General features: G+C 48.7%; 1 protein-coding gene across 1 annotated transcript; it reads left to right on the top strand.

The window, feature by feature from the left end:
- Positions 1-62: 62 nt before the first annotated feature.
- On the top strand, positions 63-18,904 carry ZNF652 (zinc finger protein 652). The gene is made up of 6 exons (XM_065651300.1): positions 63-350; positions 9,905-11,052; positions 14,238-14,385; positions 14,695-14,810; positions 15,662-15,806; positions 16,234-18,904. Exons 2-6 carry the CDS (start codon positions 10,144-10,146, stop codon positions 16,743-16,745), a joined length of 1,830 nt encoding a protein of 609 aa, XP_065507372.1. The 5' UTR covers positions 63-350; positions 9,905-10,143; the 3' UTR covers positions 16,746-18,904.
- Positions 18,905-19,224: the final 320 nt, after the last annotated feature.

The following is a 19,224-nucleotide window of genomic DNA, read 5'->3' as shown; positions in this document are numbered from 1 at the left end:
AACCGCCTCCCCGGCGCGCGCCCGCAGCCGGCCACGCGCGCGCGCGCGTGCGCGCGGCGGAGTCGCGAGACCGGCGGCGGCGGCGGCCACGTAGCGCTGCGGCGAGGGAGCGCGAGCCGCGTCCGCCCGCGGGGCCTGCGCGCGGGCCCGAGGCGGCGGCCGCTCCAGCGCCGCGGCGGCGGCAGAGCGGGCCGAGCGGAGGGACCGCGGGAGGGAGGGCCCCGGCCGCCCTGCCCTCCGCCCTCCCGCCTCGCCGCCTCCACCCGCCCTCCGCCGCCTCGCCCGCGCCCCCCTCCCCGCGCCGCCCGGCATGGAAGGCGGCGGGGGCGGCCCTGAGGGGATCGGCCTGGGTGAGTGCGGGGCCGCCCGCTCGGCCGGGGATCTCCTTCCCCCTTCTCCTCGGGCCTGGCGGGGCCGCCGAGCAGCGCTAGGCCCGGCCGGGGGTGGGTGCCGGAGGGAGCGGGGCAGAGCCGCCTCCCGGCCGGGAAGGGAGCGGGCTGGGCGGGGGGGGGGGGAGCGGCGGGCCCGGGCCGGGAGCCCCGCGGGGGTGCCCGGGGAGGGGCTGTGCCACCTGCCGGGGGAGGGAGCGGAGCGAACCGCACCGAGCCGGGGGGACGCGGCTCCCCGCGGCCGCGCGCCCCTCTCCCGCGGTCTGTCCCGGCCGCGCAGCCCCGCCCGCCCCGCGTCCCCGGCGCTGCGGGGGGCGCGGCTGAAGCGCACCGGCTGGAGGTGTCACCGGGAGCTGGGGGCACGGGACGGTACCGGCTCCAGCGGCCGGGGCGAGCAGGAAAAATCAGATGTTTTCTTTCTTCCTCCGGCTCTCGCTCGAGTATGTTTCCCTTTGCTCTCAGGACAGATGTTGTGGCGTGTGCGTCCGAGGGGTTTGCGGTTTGTTTTGATTTTTAACTGGGTCGTGTGTAACTTTTGGTGCTGTGGATGTGTCGGTACAGGTATTGTTAGAGTGGAAAGATGTGCTGAAAGATCCACATCTCCTTGGTCTTAGGAGCATTATATAAGCATCTTAAATTACAACTGACTCTTGGCATCCTGTGCAGGAGAAGTGATTGAAGTCAAAGCGAGGGAAGTGCTGCAGACATACAGGGTGTGAGGATCGCGCGTTTTTATCCTTCCAGGGGATGACCTGAGCTGTATTGTTCTGGGAACAGCAACTGGCACATGCTTTGTTGACAGTGGTGTATGCGCGGTGGATCAGGACGGTGGTGGGTCTGCGTGCGGAATGGAGGAGCGTGGGTTTGTGAGGGGTGGTCTGTGCACCTTGATTTGCCACCGTGCTGGTTGCAGCTCGATTGTTCACGTGTAGAACTTGCGTGCTCGTTCTCTGGAGGTATCTGCTGTGTGGTGGTAACAAAACGCGTTTTATAGATGCAGGACTGCGGATGCTGGCGTGGTTAAAAAGGCTGTGGAGTAGGAAAATGTCATGTTTAAAGGACTGGGTTTGTCCAACTGCATTAAATAAATGCTTTCCGTAAACAAGATCCCATCTCCCATCCTTGGTACCACGTGCCGTGTCAGTGCCTGATGGCGGAGGGGTGTACCAGTGCATATCTGAGATAGGCACAGGTATATTTAAGGTGATTACAAAACTACATGTCATCAGTGACCTATTTCTCTGTGGCACACTGTAACGTGCCTCATCAAAGAATACATTTCACCTAACCCCACAAAATAGACGTAATTGGGAGGAAGTACCAACCAATTGAGAAGATGGATATGTTTTCTAGCAACCTGATTTGGAGGATTGTTACTGTATTAAAATATTTTATAACCGTTCTCTTGGTTAAATTCCTACAGCACAGAGCAGCTGATCTCTTAATGTATTGTGCTGTGAAACCGCTCTCTACCTACAAGATCCAGATTTTGGCTTCTAAATGGAAGACGAAGTAAATTTTAAATAAAATAATCCTTTTTTTTAAAACAACCTTAGTTTATATTTTGCTAAATATGCACTATTTGTTTTTTTTCAGAATCTTATGATACGAAAGTTTGGGGTTTTTTTCCCCACGATAGTTAGAAAAAATGTGGATTTTTATGTGGAGGTCGTTTTATGATGATGAAGTTATGCACTTTGAATATGAAAGCAGCCACTGAGCAGCTCCTGTCTGCAGCTGAGACCACCCTGTGATGTCCTGAGGCCGCATGGCTGAGTTATTTCAGACACCGGTTTCCAGTAAGTCTGTAGTTTTTAACCTGCTCTCTCTGTGGATCCAAATGCCTGACATCCAGCTGTTTCCACTGTAAATACCAGGCTTACATGTTTTCAAAACTTTGCAATAACTCCTTTATTGTATCAAAAGTCTAAATAACTAATCTCTGTTAACATAAAGGGGTGTTTTGTCTAAAGTGACAAATTTTATGCCTTTAGGAACATTTTAATAAAAATATGATTTGTTGTTGGAGTTGCAAACGCTGTTTAAAAACATGCTCCAGCAGCCCCAGCTCGTTCCCAGTTGCAGCTCCAGCTCGTTCCCAGCCGCCCTTCCCCAAGGAGGTTTCAGAACATTCAGCGCTTTGCGCTGTCTTGCTCTCCTGTTTCTGTATTTTTAAGATTTGAAACTTGATTGTTTCAGTGGAAAAGTGATTTTTAGGAATGAATATGAAAGGCGAGCGGGCCTACTGGAAGACAGGTTACTGGAATTAGGATCCATATTAGCATTTGAGACAAAACCTGTTAAACCAATTTCATTCTGTCCCAGGTACTAAATACAAGTGAACAGGAAGTTTTGCAGGTGGAATTTTGGAGGAATATTTGTGGTACCTCTGCAAAGACAGGTGGCCTGGTAGGACAAGGTAGTAGACCTTTGCTTTTTTTACAAGCAGAAAGTTTTATAGTTGAAAATGCACAGACAAGCGTCCATGGATCCACACACCATCTTCTATGGGAAAGTTGTACACAAAACATTGCAAATATTTGGGTTGGAGCGTAACCGAGTCTTGCAGGTGCAGACGCTCACTAGGACTCTGCGTTTCCTTGGGCAGCCTGCTCTCGGGAACGCAGCAAAAAGCAGTGCTCAACACCACTGTCGCTTGCAGGTCCTGCTTATTTAAGCCTTTTCAGTGCTTATGTGATGAACAAGGAATTATGAAATGTGTCTTAATAGTGCTGTCTGAAGACAAATTGCATACGCTGGCACCTGTGAACTTTGCTGGTAGAAGGCAGGTGATTTCTAACCAAGCCCGGCTGCTGTCAGTGTCCAGTGTCCTGACTCCGCAGGTGCTGTCAGCGCCTGGCGCTCTCTCAGAGTTTTGGACGCTTGCTGAACACAAGTATTTATGGTTTGTGAGTGATGCAGAGATTTCTTGCTATGCATGTTTTAAAGCAGCAGCTTTCCTTCCTGCTCATACCTGTGTCGTTTTTCTGGTTCTGTCCTAACAAACGACGCTGTTCCGTGCTGTGATCGGAGCTCTCCCCTTAATTCCAGTAACTTTCCCTCTTTTGCTTTTTCAGGCTAGCAAATTAGAGGTGTTTCTCACATCAATGGTGAGGTTAGATTCAATGCCCTGATGAAAATACACGTTGTGGTGTGTAGATGTGACTTCCCAAGTCTTTAGCGGGGACGGAAACGTATCCTGATCAACCTTTATTGCCCATGTCATGTAACAGTAAAAATGGCTGCTGAGAATCTCTAGTTTGCTCTATTGTAACGTGCATCTCTTGCATCATTCGTTTCACACTCACCAGCTGCAGGACAAAATCTCTTAGTCAGAGTGAAGTGCTGTGCTGACTGCATTTCAAAGCTCTGAGAGAAATTAAGTTCTGAATTTAATTGCAACTTTTTACCAGAAGTTTTGTTTTAACACATACCTTGTTGCACTTCTCTTCCACTCGTACCTTTCAAAACTCATTCCAATTCTTGTGTTTTCCTGTTTGCTGTCCTCTCACCTTTTCTCTTGCCTTTTTAAAAACCCTTTTCCTAAACCAGTGTGTTTCCTTTTCCCCCTCTCAGATTTTCGTAGCTTTTCCTCTTACCTGCAGAGTTCTTGGTGAAGGATCGTGCCTTCTACTTATCTTTGATGAGTTACCTAGCCCACGTATGGTGCTATAAAATCATTTAACATAATCTCTCCTGTGCACAACTGACTTCTATTATCCCACACTCCAAGCACTTTAAATTCAGACAATAAAATGAAGTTAATTATCCCTGCTGTCGGTGGACACCCTTCTTCCCTTCGCACAAATAACCCCAGTCTTACTGAGATGTTGTTCCCTGTCTTGCTTAGGATGGTAAGGAGCAGTTGGTCCTTTTTGCCAAGAGGGAAGAGAAACATTTTGGCACTTTTTTCAAGTGTTCTCTGTCTCCCCCGAGACTGCACAGACAGCATCTTGTTGCTGAGATGTAGAATTCCTGCACCGCCGAGCAGGTGAGCTGGTTCGGAGAGCCCATCCAGCTGAACACTTATCCCAAGGAATGGTTGTTTTCCAGGCAGACTGATCTCCCAAGGCATCTCGCCTTGCAACCATAGGAATGCTGGCGTTGGCATACAAATAGGGAAAGAGCGTACGGCCTTCTTTGGCATCCAGACAGGCTTGGATCAGATTAAAATGAACAAATAACTTTGGCCTTAACTGATCATTGTCCTCACTTTGCCCAGAAGGAAATTTGAATACAAAGCGGAGATAAGATGTCCATAGCTGCATAGTGAATTAGAGGAAAAACTGGAAATAAACCCAGTATTTATGGCTGAGGACAGCAGCGGGTCAGCGTGCGGAGGTTGCGGTGGAGCTGCCATGGCGCAGCGCCGGGTTTGTCACAGCTGCTGAACCCCCGTACGTCCCCAGGGACTGAGCCAGGGCTGGGGACACTTGCGGTTTGCAGAGCTGGAATAGGTGCAAACAGGAGGTCTCCTGAAGCACTGGTACTTGGTCAGCATTTCTGGGAAGCTGATACATTTGTATGTTGTTAAACACGCTGCGCTAAATTATGTAAATATTAGAAAAGCAAGACCGACTGTTTTCCCAAAAGTTGACGCTGCATCTAAACCAAGCTGTGTGTGTAATGTTTCAGGAGATTGAGTAGCTCCAAACAAGGCAGCAATCGGCGGTGAAGATAACCACAGCGAGCGGTTCTTGGGTGCGCAGGAGCGCTGTGACATTGTGCAAGGAGAAACACAATGGGGGAGCTTTGGTGTTGGCACGTTTAGACTTTGTCAACACCTGATTACTTGAACTTCTCCACAGTCCTTCCAGGACAGCAGGTCTGCTGGTGACTCTGTTCTGGATGTAAAGGTTTATTATTTCTGGCCAGGTTGGTGTCAGCTCACCCCAAGGAGAAAGCCCTTCCCTGCAGACTGAACCCAGGCGCAGGTTCCGCCGCAGCTTCACTTGCTGGGCAGACAATTGCCGGGGCTTTGAGCTTCCAACTGCTCCCCAACTGCTCCCCATCTGCATATTCAGAGCCGCAGATAAACATCTAGTGTAACAATGCGAACCTGGGGAAAGAAGTGCAGGTCCTGATGAGAGATTTCCTTCAACTTTGTTAGTGTAATCATGTGCAATCTGAGAGTTAGTGATGTTTAATAAGAAGTGGAATCGCTGGCATCTTTGCATATAAATAGATGGTTTCACATCTTGGTGCAGGTTTTACTAGTCTTCGAGATATGTGCGCAGATAATGATGAAAGCAAGAGTTTTTAAAGCAAAAAGGAATCTTGCCACTGAACAAGAAGAAAAAAGAAAAACGTTGAGGTTCATGCTTTCGTGTCTCAAACTAGTTCATAGCCAACAGAAAGCTGATTGCAAAAGCTAAGGGATTATAACGCTGCTGAATTCTGAAATGGCAACCTCTGAAACTATTTTCTGTGGAGATAATGCTTGAAAAAATTCCAGATTCACAGTTCTGGAAATCGCTGGTTTGAAAGCCTTTGTCCCTCAAACCAGATTTTTACATACAGCCAAATAAATCATCTTAAGAAATGGAAAAAGCCTGAAGCTTTTTTGTCATAGTTTTTAGCTGCAGGATGTTATATAAGGCACTTTTCTGGAATTGGAAATGTGGTCTGCTTCGTTTTCCATTAGACTTTTAAAGACTTACAGGCAAATGGCCAGCTCCATACAGTGAAAATATGTTGCCTGCTGAGTTAGCAAGATACCTATTTTAGATCGTTTTAGAAATGGTGGAAACAAACAGCTGGAAGGTGGGACAGTGTAGGTGCCGTACGGCACCTTGGGCTGTCACCCAGCCGTCGAACGCCCTTCTGCCCGGGCCTTTATTTGGAGAACTCGACGGTTTTTATTCACTCTCCAGCCTTTTGTTTCCCTGCCAAGACTCCCTGCAGTACTGTCATTGCTGCCAGCGTTGTTGGGTTTTTATGATGTCCGTGTCGGTTCGCTTAGTTGTACCCAGACAAATCCATTTGGGACAGAGATGCCCAAATATGTGGCGTAGCTTTAATTTCGCCAAAATCCAAGCCACAGTGCCACGTACCATTTTATGTCTGATCTTTTCTATGAGTTGATGGGAAAACCTGTTCCAAGTGCATTTTGAGCTTGCAGTGAAGAGTGATAATTTTTGGTTTTCACAGAACAATCCCAGGAATTGGGAATGCTGTTTCCAAATCTCCTCTCGCTGTGTCACGCCGTATTCCCAAAGTCAGCAAAGTCCCTCGCCCCAGCAGGTCCGTCCCTCCTCCCTCCTTTCCTGCAGGTCCGCCGTGCTGACCCCGCTCAGATCCATCTCCAGGTGACAGGACAGATCCTGACCCTGCTCCCTCCTTTCCTGCAGCTCCGTGGTGCTGACCCTGCTCAGATCCATCTCCAGGTGACTGGGACTGAGGATCTGTCCTGTCAGTCTTTATTTTGCATTTACATGGGCTTGAGCACTCACCCATAGAGATGCAAAAACCCTGAGGATGTGCTGACTGGGGCTCTGCCTGCAGATAAAACTTACCACTTAAGAGCATATTTTCTGTTTTTTTGCATATAAAGCAGCTGAGATGCACAAGAAAGGAGTGATTGTACGCTGATATAAATAATTCCCTCTTGTGTTATAGGCCTGATTACCATCCGCTGACATGATGTAACTCGCACCAGATGTGTTTTCCCACTGAGCGGGAGCTGCTGGGCCTCTGCACTATTCTGTTTCATGCACCTGTTCTGCAAACTGTGCAAGTGCAGTGAAACTTTATTTTTTTTTTCCCTGTGCTCTGAAACATTGCTGATAAATTGAACTGCAGGTGACAGGACCACTTCACAAACACTGTGTGTTTTCCCGTTGCAATCTCTATGCATTTCTCGCTAATATACTATTCATAATTCACGTTGCCTAAGAGCTGTAGTGAGAAAGCATTCGTGTTTTGGTGCTTTGAGGAAATGTGCTGCAGAGCTGTGTCACTCACACCCGGCTGGAAGCAGCAGTGTTTGCCTTTCCGTCGGTGTCTGCTCTGGTGGGTGTTTGCCGGGACTCAGATCGCAGGTGAGATGAAAGTGGGAGATAGTGGGGCAGTCAGGCTGGTCCTGCTCAGGGCGGACTAAGGACGTGTCATGTGAAGTCACGAACCTCAGTGTATCGCGCTCGCTCTGTGCCCGTTTCAAGGCCGAGCCGAAGCGGGGCAGGTAATTCTGCCAGCGCGCTCTGCTCTGACTCGCTCTATTTTTAGCACAGATAAGGTGAAGAGATGCGGTTTTTGTTCAGAAGAAAGATCTGTGTGCAGCGCGGCTCCCGCGGGCACGTGCGTCTCCACCTACACCCCTGGCTGCACCTTGGGTTGAGCCTTTCATGTTCATAGGCTTGCAAACCTTTCTTGTGTGATCTCAGATTACCAAGTGTTGATGTAGGTTCACTGTGCTTGTAATACAGTTATTCCTCAGTCTTATGTCTTCATAGGCTTCTTTGAGTTTGCTTTGAAACTGTGCCTTCTTTTTACATTTTGATCAGAACCCATATTGCTCCCTTTTGAAGTGTGTCTGAAATTCATTCCGTGAGCCCAAACTGTTTAGCATCTTTGGAAATACTGACTTAGAAACTTAAGGGAAAAAAAATCTTGTGCTACAATATTTTGGGCAGCATTTGAAGCCCTGTCTCTCAGAACTATCCGCAGTCTGGTCATGCGCTGTGTGCATTAAACATACAGAGAGGGCTCTGCCTTACACTGTGTGCATTAAACATACAGGGAGGGCTCTGCTTGATGCCGTGTGCGTTAACCGTACAGGGAGGGCTCTGCTTGCCGCTGTTGGAAAGCTGCGGCTCCCTCGAGGGCCCAGGCTCAGAGCGACAGTGGGTTGTTGGTTCTGCACAGTGAAGTGGTTTTGAGAACAAACAGCTTTGATAACTTGGAATAAGCCCCTTTGTTGTTTTCATTTGAAGTGGTACGGCGTTCATACAAAGTGGTTTATTATACAGAATATTCCTTAAACGAGCAGAGGTGAAGTGAGGGCAGGATGTGTAAAGAGAATATTTCGACTTTCAGTAAGTGCAGGGTGGAAGCAAAGCAAAGCTTCCTTTTGGTGACAAGTTTTTGCCTTTCTGGCTGTCCCACAGCAGTATTCTGATAGCGATATTCTGTTAATGTTCCCAGTTTGCTGCTGCAACTTGAGAGTTGCTTCATATGCTGAGGAAATAATCGGGTATCATTTTCTACATGACATCGTGATTTTCTGAGCTTCTGAATAATTCATCAGATTTTGTTAAAGGAAAAGCTAAACTAATATATAAATTGTATCTAAGCGTATTTGGATGGAAGTTACTGCATTTGTAGTGCGGAGAATAGTTAACCTGGTAGCATGTGGAAGGAAATTCATCATAAAAATCCCTGTCTGTAATACTGCTTTAGGTTGGTGGGGCTTATTGTTGCTGCAAGAGTACTAATAAAGAAATGGTGAGACTGTTGTGCAAAATCCGAGTGTTTCATACCTGTGCTGGACTCAGCGCAAGTGGAGCCTCAGGGACATTTTCAGACTCCAGTTGGGGATGCAGTTTTCTTCACATGGAGCTGCTTGGTCCATCCATGTTTTGTTGAGGCCCTTCTTTGTCCTCTAGTCATGGGATGTTTCTTAGGTTCTGTCCTAAATTCTCTTCTGCATCCTCTAGTTGCAGGTTTAGTTCCAAGTGTGCTGTTTGGTCAGGAGTTCCAACGTATTCCTGATTTGATCTGCTCAAGTGTCTTGGCTTGGTGTTGTAATGCTGTGCTCCCAAAATGTAATTGTCCTGGTGAAAAATAGATGTGAGAGCTTAATTACTTGTATTCATTAGGGATCACGTGGTGGTTTTTGCAAGAGGAAGTTAACGCTGTCCTGGTCCGGTTCCAACTTGGATAACTGCAAGTGAGATTTAGACGGGCAAATGTAATATTGTTTGGCTGCCGCACTGAGGAATGAGCAGCTGGGGGAAGGGAGAACGAGACAAAAGAATAAGTGCCTTAAATCAGGAGGCTGTGTGAGGATCTCTGAGGTGGAAACGCACGGGGGACACGGTGTTCCTGGTGTGATTTAGTGCTGCGAGCTGCAGCGTCTCCATTGAAATTCTTCATGCGGATCCCATGAAGGGAGCGCTGTGCGGTGGACGTGCCCGTTGTGGGGCGGGATGGGGAGGTTTCTGTGCAGGGGTGCGCCTGGTTGGGGGGCAGCACCTCGGCAGACCCGGGAGACGCGTCAGCCGGTGTGGGTGGTGTTTGCGGGGCGCAGAACGGTCGTTCTGAGATGAGGAACCTGCCTTGCGCGTCTCGGGAGTCCAGCAGCAGTTCCGACCCCCACAAAAGGTGCATGTTTGTACCTGACTGCCAGGCTTGCTTGGGATGGTGCTACAGGACAGTCCAGCCCCAGCAGATACAGCACATAGATAATATACCCCGTGCTTTACCCCAGTCATATAATACAAACTCAAAAGAACTTGCTGAAGAATTTAGTGATTTTTTTTTTTAATTGACTTTGTTTTCTCTCTTGTCTTTTATAGATAAAATGTTCAACGGTTCGTTGGCAACTTTCTCCAGAAGAATAATTACTACTGCTCTGCTCTTGCCATAATACCGGAATTCTGTGACCTACACATCAGTGCTAAACACCAGCAGAGAATCGTGTTTTGTTCATTCTGTGTAGATGGAACAGGCGTCATTCTTGAGAGTCCATCCTGATTTAAAGCTGCTTACTTGGTTTTCTGGGATTAAAGGTGCTCCATGAATCAGGACCTCCCAAATGAGTCAAACAGCCAATTCTTGCCAACAGTTGGTTGAAAACTGCGCGGCGCATGTAGCAGGGATGGCGCAGGAGGACGGTCGCCGTGGGCAAGTGCCACCCCCGTTCTATCACGGTGCCAGCCAGGAACTCGACCTGTCCACTAAGGTGTACAAGCGGGAGTCAGGAAGCCCTTACTCGGTGCTGGTGGACAGCAAAATGAGCAAACCGCATCTCCATGAGAGAGAGGAGCAGCCGTATTTCAGGGAGAACAGATCGGTAGGAGAGGTCCGGGCTGTGAAAGAAGATAGAGAAAACTCTGGCGACTCTGAGGAGGAAGAAGAGGAGGAAGATGAAGTGACTTACAAAAGGGAGCAGATTATAGTAGAGGTAAACCTTAACAACCAAACATTAAATGTATCAAAAGGGGAGAAGGGTGTCTCCTCCCAGTCCAAAGAGACTGCTGTTCTTAAGACCAGCAGTGAGGAAGAGGAGGGTGACAGTGGGGAAGAGGCCACTGAAGACAGTAGTGATTATGAGGAAAATACGAGGCAGAAGAAAAAAGAGGAAAGAGTGGAAAAAGTTAGTGTTGCACAAAGGAGAACAAGGAGAGCTGCATCTGCTGCAGCAGCCACAACTTCCCCATCACCCAGAACTACAAGGGGTCGTAGAAAGAGTGTGGAGCCCCCCAAGCGTAAGAAGAAAGCTGCAAAGGAGCCCAAGGCACCTGTGCAGAAATCAAAGTGTGAAGAGAAGGAGACTTTAACCTGTGAGAAGTGCCCCAGGGTGTTTAACACACGCTGGTACCTGGAGAAGCACATGAACGTCACTCACAGGCGCATGCAGATCTGCGACAAATGTGGGAAGAAATTTGTGCTAGAAAGTGAGCTGTCCCTTCACCAGCAAACAGACTGTGAAAAAAATATCCAGGTAGGTTTGCTCACCTGCTTGCCAGATTTCCAGACCTTCTGTCGTGCCCTGGATACAGCTGGCGGACACTTCAGAGGGGGAAATCTTTTGTGCAGACCAGGTTCTGACCGAGACCTTGTCTCTACGTATCAACACTCTGGTGTCTTCCAAAAGACGTAAATTGCAGGGAACAGTGTACGCCTGACGTCTGCTCCGGCAGAGCTGCTCTAGTATGTAACTGCGAGTTGGGGAGGACGCAAAGCTCCTTTAGTGAGTGTCAGACTCAGGAGTAACTGCCCTGAAAACAAGTGCATGTGCAGCAGAGTCCTTTGACAGGAGAAACCTCCTTCTTCAGGTGCTGAGCACCTGCAGCTGCCGCTGGCTTCAAAGTTCAAAGTATTTCAGTGTCCTGAAACTCAGCCACATAGTACAGGTGAGGTCTCAGAGAACAGAGTTATGGCACGTTGCTGGTATTGGAATCAGAAATTTGTACAATATCGGAGAGGCAAGCAGGTGAGAAAGAAACTAGTGCAGTCAGGATTGGAACTGGCGTTAAAATGTAACGTTTTAATCCTACTGAGATAATAATATACAAGTGATGTACAGAAGCGTTCGTGTGTGCATGTACAAGTGTATGAATTCAGCAGCTAAAGCTGTTCCCGGGCCTGCCCTTTTCCCACTGTGAAAAGCTCAGTAAATCTCACTGGTAGTATACAGATCTCTGCTCTTTCTCACCAGAAGATTTGCAGCTTTTAATTTTATCCAACAATGGAAGCCTGTGTTGTAACAGAACCATTCTGAAGTTTCAGTTGTGGAAAGAGTTTCAGAGTTTCTGATTCATGTGCGGTTTGTACTTTGCTCGCAGGCGCCCGTGTTCTGGCGTAACTGGGGGCACTGTTGTTTTATCTGGCGGCTCCAGTGTGAGGTTTTGCCTTGTTGAACTGGGCACAGTGTTGCCACCTCCTCCTGAAATCATCCCAGCACGGAGCAGCTGGAGCTCAAGTTCTGGGAGCTGAAATGGTGACTGTTTGTAAGGCAACGAGGGGGTTTTTTTGTCTGTCCAGTGAGTTTTATCAGAAAGATTTAAGACTTTTTTGTTTGTTTGCTGAAATGCTGAACTGACTTGGTATTCAGTTCTCACTGTGTGGGAGACAGATGAAATATTTATTGCCATTTCTCTTTGCCATCAGACCCCAATGCAGCCCTGTATAACACTGCTATTTTTCCTTATGTTTCAGCTCAGAGGAGGAAGACTGCAGGAAGGAGTATAATATAAGATAATGAGTCTTGAGCTAGTTACTAAAATGCATAAACGCTTCAGTATGTCCTTGCCATTTTTGAAATAAATACTTCCAAAGTTTACTGTAGCAGAGAACATTTGAACATAAATTTAAGGAATGCCCTGTCATCCAGGTGGCTCATTCACTGCATAAAATCTCTTGACTTTCACAGGAATTAACGAGTAGTTTGTGTGTGGTACAGAATGGAGGAGTATCCTGAAATCCACGGGCCCATACGCTTGTGTCCAAAAGTGAAAGGAAAAGAAGAAATTGTAAAAATTGTGTTTTATATCCAGTACCAGAAGAATCCGGTCCAGCAACTTTCCCAAATACTTGTAGTGCTAGAAGCGCTGCTGGTCCTCTTCATGATATATTCAGCAATTATTTTTGTCTGTCCTGAGATTTGGAATGTGTTTCACAGCTGCCCGCTAATTTGTTTTTATTACACTTGGCAAAGGGAGTAAGGGGATATGAAAGTTTTACATTAATGTAGGGTTTAATATGTCAAGGGGGATATGGAGCTTTGTCTCGGGGAAAAAAATGGTTCCGCTATGGAGTGGTAATTGAACTGGTGAACGTGGCTGGCTCCTCTCTATGCTTTTCATCTAAGTGGTGGAATGTGTCTGTTTTTTCAGGTAATTTCTGGTTTTCATCCTTTCAAAATTAGCACTTTCTCAGGCTTTCTGTTGTCATCTTACACTCTGTAGTAGCTCTTGGTACTGGGGATCTGAATTACTTGATGCTGATTGTCAGTTAAATTGCAGACTGACTGCTTCAAGGGCTTGCGTCACCTGAAATGGAAGGAGTTCTGATCATTTCTTAGCGCTGCTTTAATCTCTAGGGGCTTTTTTTCCCCCAAAGACGACGGTTTGTTCTCGCGGTGGCTCCTGGCAGGTTCCTGCAGAGGCAGCGGCTCTCCCGGAGTCAGCACGGCGGAAAAACAACCGTCGGTGTTTGCTGGTTCTGCACTAACACCCGGCCCTCCCACGGGGGAAGGCGGGAGCTTGGAGATGGATCCAGAACCCCAAACATCCCAACAACCAACAGGAGAACCAAGCCAAGGTTCCTTCCTCTTCAGAGGTGGAAATGACTGAGCATCCTCACATAGGTGTCTGCTATCAAGTTTTACAACTGAGGTTATTCTGGAATTTTCAGAACTGTACAGGGAATTTTTTAATCAAGTCTTTAGCAAGAACTGACTATTGGAGGAAAAAAAAGAGATGCATGAAAGCCCATGGATCCAGCTCGTCACTGACTGTCTGGATGTTTCACAGCAGTTGTGGGAAGAGATGAAAACGTTGTTTGCATGTTGTCGTTTTAGACCTACGGTGCTGCCGATACGTGTCAATGAAGAGTCAGAAGATGAAGGACGGAGGTGATGAGTCGCTGTGCCGTGCGGGCCCCGGGCGGCCCTGCAGACTGCGGGTGGACGCTGCCCTGAGCCCAGCTCAGGATGAGCCCAGCTCAGGATGAGCCTGGCCTGGGCCCTGGTGTTAGACCTGGCCTGAGCGGGTCCCGGTGCTCGCGGCAGGACGGGGCTGGACGTGCAGACGAGCTGGAGGCAGCTGGGTGGTCAGCACGTCCTCTTCCACATCCGCGGGTCCGTCCGCGCCAGTGGGGCCGTCAAGGGTGTGCAGCAGCTCATGTGCTGCCCGGTTGTGGGAATGAGTGGGTGCAGCGGCCGCCGTGCTCTTCAGGCGACACCAGAACGCCGCGTGTTCACGTCCTCTCATCCTGCGTGATCTGGCTTTGCTTAGGGTAGTTGTTTCAAGTGTGAAACACTAAACGTGAGGCGAAGTGCGGTCTGAGACAGTATACGGCAGTCTGGCTTGTTCTGGGCTGCTTTTTGTCACGCAAGAGGAAGATAACTCCTCAAACTTGAATCTTTCTAATTTAAACTTCCTTCTATTTATCCCGTTCATTCAGTGCGTTTCCTGTAATAAATCATTCAAGAAGCTCTGGTCCCTCCATGAACATATCAAGATTGTCCACGGATATGCAGAAAAGAAATTCTCTTGTGAGATTTGTGAAAAAAAGTTCTACACCATGGCCCACGTGCGGAAACACATGGTTGGTGAGTTATTGGTCGTTGCTTCTGTTGGTTCTGCCTCATTACGTGTCTTTGTGGCTCTTGCCTCATAATTGCTGTTTTGGGGAGAAAAATAATAAGGCGAATTAAGCTGTCTGAGCTTTATCCTTAGCAAAAAGTTCAAGACTGTAGTGGTGACAGCAGGCAGATTGTGTATGTTTGTATGTGTACTGATGTATATATGCTTACCAGCTGTACAGTACTAATCGTTTTCCTGCTCAGCACTGGAGAAAAAATTGGTTGAAGAGCTGTTTGCATTTGAGTGACCCTCTGTACGTTACTGTTGTGTTGCAGCACACACCAAGGACATGCCATTCACATGTGAAACCTGTGGAAAATCCTTCAAACGCAGCATGTCTCTCAAAGTACATTCCCTGCAGCATTCTGGAGAGAAACCCTTCCGATGTGAGGTGAGGCAGCGACTGCTTGTGCCTTTAGATACGGCAGCGTAAGGCACCAAATGAGTGACGCTGTCAGTGGGGCATGTGGGTGGAAACTGAATTGACTGACTTGTACGCGAGGTGCAGTTGTGTAAAATGTGGGGGAAGTTCCGTTCGTGTGGAGGGCGCAGCAGGAGCACACCCAGCAGGAACGGACGGGCGCGCTGGGTTTGCTTGGCTGCCGCTGTCGCGCTGCTCTCAGTGAGCGCACGGCACAGCAGGGTTGGAATCCCTCAGTGTTCACAGCAAAGCCTGATGCGAATTAGGGTAATCCTGTCCTGCCCAGTAACTTGAAACAGAAGTGGGGACAGTGAAAATAAACGAAGTAAATAATAAATAAATACAAGAAACCACCTCACAGCAATAAGCACCAGCTGCAGAGCAGGGCTGCGGTCCGGAGCGGCTGTTCTGCTGGTGAGCAGAGTCCTCTAGTGGGGATGTGCCGCAGAGATCCTGCCAGAGCTGCACTGCCGCCCCGTGACACCGGCACCGGCAGAGCCGCTGTGCTGCCGGCGTCACCGGCACCGGCAGAGCCGCTGTGCTGCCGGCGACACCGGCACCGGCAGAGCCGCTGTGCTGCTGGCGTCACCGCATCTCTGACCGGCCTTTCCCACAGCTGCAGCAGCTGGAGCTCCTGGCTGCTCCCTGCTCCTTGCCAGCGGACTTTTAGTGCAGACCCAGTTCTCGTTAAATAATATAAATTCAGTGTCGGAGCGAGGGTCTGTGCGTGTGCCAGCGCAGGTATTTGTTCCTTCACACACGGCTGCCTTGCTTCCCGCTGCGTGACACCTGAACATGCGGTTGCTGATTTTCTCTTGCAGAACTGCGACGAGAGGTTCCAGTACAAGTACCAGCTGCGTTCCCACATGAGCATCCACATCGGGCACAAGCAGTTCATGTGCCAGTGGTGTGGCAAGGACTTCAACATGAAACAGTACTTTGATGAGCACATGAAAACACACACTGGTAAGAGCTTATTGGGAAAAAACAAGTACCTCCAGGACAAAATCCTTCCTGTACTTCCAGCTGTATTCCCTTCCTTGGAATTGGGGATCAAAACTGTTATCCCCCCTAGAAAATCAGACAGGAAAGGTTAATCTGTTAGTTTACTGTTAAATCGAACTGTCTGTCCTGTCATTCGCTGGGGGGAAAATGAGAGGTTGGGCTTCCTTCCTTTTTATTGTGGTCTGGAGGAGCCTCTCGTGTATCAAAATCCAAAGGTGAGAGAGGATTTTGTAAAGACCGAGGGCTTCTGTGCAGCAGCTGCCTCTTTATTTGCTGAAGGCAGTGGCCACGGTGGGTTTGACAGGCCACAGGTTGTTTGCAGAAGTACGGTCAGTAAGTACGAGCAGATGTTCCGTGCCTGCCTGACTGCCGTGTCTGTGCTCGGCAGGAGAGAAGCCCTTTATCTGTGAAATCTGTGGGAAAAGCTTCACCAGCCGCCCCAACATGAAGAGGCACCGCAGAACTCACACGGGGGAGAAGCCGTACCCCTGCGACGTGTGCGGCCAGCGGTTCCGCTTCTCCAACATGCTCAAGGCGCACAAGGAGAAGTGTTTCCGCGTCACCAGCCCCGTCACCGTGGCGGCCGCTGCCCAGATCCCGCTGTCCGTGACTTCTGCCGCCGCGGTCCCTGCCGCGGTGAACGCGGCCGCCGCGCCCGCGCCCCCCGTCAGCCTGAACCCCGTCAGCACGCTGCCCCCGCGCCCCATCCCGCACCCCTACTCACACCTTCACCTGCATCCTCATCCTCACCACCCGCACCACCTCCCGGTGCCCCCGGTCCCGCACCTGCCCCCTCCTCCGGCTCTTTTTAAGAGCGAGCCCTTAAATCACAGAGGCCAGAGCGAGGACAGCTTTCTGCGGCACCTGGCAGAGAAAACCAGCTCGGCACAGCACCACTGACGCCGCTGCCGTCGCGCGATGGGAACGGGCCTCCCGGGCGCGAGGAGGGGTGAGGATCGCTGGCTTTCTCCCAGCCCCGGCGGATGATCCTGATTTTTCCCTTGAATCAGTTCGGAAACGAGGAAATGCTGGTTTGGATCGGCAGCGCTCGCTTGAACCTGGGAACCAACAGGACTGAAACCCGATTTGCTTGAGTTTTACTGGTGACTTTTATAAATTTCAGATACTGAGACTTGTGGAATTTTATAATTTCATATCAGCTGATGAGGTATGCTTGCTTTTATATCCTGGACTTCTCCTCAAAGAGGAGACAGGCCTGGTTTTCTTTGTACTAATCGGAAAGGCTGTGAGATTAATACAGAGCATTAATTGTATCACTGTGTATCGTAATGGATTCTTTTCAGCTTTTGGTGCCGGCTATGGAGTGAGCCAGCCACGTATCACAGTATATTTGAGCATTATAAAGAAAGGCAAAAAAATTTCTTGTTTGTGTAGCTCTCCTAACACACTCTTTATTTTACTACAGAAATTATTTTAGAGTTTTTTGTATAGACCTATTTAGTAGTCTGTTTCTAAAATGAAATGTATTTCAATAAGCGGTGTAATTTTTTCAGTGTAGCTGGACCTATGTTGTATAATAGATAAATTTTTATAATCATCAAAATGTGATTCTTAAAAGATGCATATAGCTTCTATAGTTAAAGTTATTCTTACAACCATACAACTTAAAAGGTGCTTCAGAGAAGAAAGGAACCTGAGAGTCTCTGGAAAGTGATGTTGATTTCAGAACTTTACGTAATTTATTTTAGTAGAGCTTTTTTTTTTTTTTTTCTTTTCCCTTCTAACCGTAACGTTTCCCTTTTCCCGGTCTCTCTTAAGCTTGTTGGGCTGCGCTGTTGCTGCTCCGCAGGGGTGGGAGGGTTTGTAGCTGGGGATGGGGTCGGGCGCTGCTCTTCGGGTGGCCTTTTGTGTTCCCCGCGGCTGCGCGGACGGGGAGCTGAGGGAGATGGGGAGTCGGGTGTTCGTGCCTGGTGGGGTGGAAGAGCGAGAGGTTGCAGCGGGACAAGTGGTTCAGCCGCGTCGTTCAGAAGCTGCCGGAGCGCTGTGGGTGCCACGTGGAGCTCCGTCCCGTGAGCGGAACGTGCGTCCGACGATGGGATGATCTCCAGGGCTTGTAGTCACACGTTGGGCAAATCTGGCAGCTGTAGGGTAGGAAGCTGTTCATGATCCCGGGAGGTGACGAGGGGGAAGGACAAGTTGAGTGCAGGGCTGGGACGCCGGGTCTGTCGGGTTGAACCCTGAGGAGCTGTTACTGTGTCAGGTTTGTGCTTCTCTGCAACTAAAACTAAATACAGCAGCATTATGCAATCTGGGAACTTGGTGCCGCCTTCAGCGAAGACAGAGACCCAACGTACTGTAAGTCCTCTTTTTCTTAAAATCCCTGCTCTTTGTGCTGCTTTTTCAATGAAATCCCAGCGAACGGTGCGTCCAGAGATCTCAGGGGCAGGTGTCGACCTTCCCGTTCTGCTTGGTACTGAACTGGGCTTTTGTGACAAATGCCATTAATGGTTTTTCAAGAGAGCAGAAATGGTGGAAATTCTTGCCAGCATGACTTCTCCAGGTCGATGCTGCTGAGCACTGTGTTTGAAACACCACGTCCTCTGTCTGTGGAGAGCTGGCTCCTCAGTTGGTGTTTTTCACTATTTTCTACCACCTAATCATTAACGCTGGGTTTTCCATAACTCGCATAGGAAACTTTAGGAACCAGGAAGGGCAGTTTTGGCTCAACAAACCTACTAATTTTTGAGTGAGCTGAAACCCTTTCCAGCATTTCTGAAAAATAAAACAATGTTTTTTAAATGTTTTCTCTAGGATATTTATATACACCCTCTTACCTTCCAGAAGAAAAAGCCAGTTATGACAGTGGATTCACCCTCGTGATGGTGACTGTTATATTTCCTGTGGCTGCTCCGCCCCAGGGTTCTATGCATTCCACGTCACATTTGCAACTGCGTTTCTGTTGTGCCACTATTTTATGGTCAGGCCTGTTATTAAATGATTTTTAAATGCTAAAAAATTATTGGTAAATCAATTGTATTCCGGTTTTGCAAAATGATTTTCTTCTCAATAAATTTACAGTATTAGGCTGCTATTCAGAATTCTAAAATCTGGGACAGTTTTTTTCTAGTATTTAGTCCATAGCAATGATACACCTTGTGGTTTTTTTCCTTCCGAGACTTATGAACTTCCTTTCTGCGGAAGATTAAACTGTCTGACCCGCTTAACTGCAGCTTGTCGTGGTTTGACATGGTGTCAACAGACCCTCCTCGTTACCTGGGACGCACCTGGAGAGCTGACAAGGGGCCGAGAGCTGCTGGAGGTGAAGCCAATAAACACTTGCCCGTTCTCAAGACAAAATGAGCTGACATTTTTTCAGCCTGTTCTGTACTGCGCTATGATTAAGATGTGAGTGATTCTT

This window comes from Caloenas nicobarica, chromosome 24 (assembly GCF_036013445.1).
Source record: "Caloenas nicobarica isolate bCalNic1 chromosome 24, bCalNic1.hap1, whole genome shotgun sequence".
Taxonomy (NCBI): Eukaryota; Metazoa; Chordata; class Aves; order Columbiformes; family Columbidae; genus Caloenas; species Caloenas nicobarica.
Note: the sequence above shows the minus strand (reverse complement) of the source record. Positions and strands in the feature narration are given on the sequence as shown.

Excerpts from the sequence above, each read along its gene's own strand:
- ZNF652 (XM_065651300.1), top strand. The coding sequence starts at position 10,144 with ATGAGTCAAACAGCCAATTCTTGCCAACAGTTGGTTGAAAACTGCGCG. Across the intron at positions 14,386-14,694 it reads CGTGCGGAAACACATGGTTG|CACACACCAAGGACATGCCA; the intron begins GTGAGTTATTGG and ends GTTGTGTTGCAG. Across the intron at positions 15,807-16,233 it reads GCACATGAAAACACACACTG|GAGAGAAGCCCTTTATCTGT; the intron begins GTAAGAGCTTAT and ends TGTGCTCGGCAG.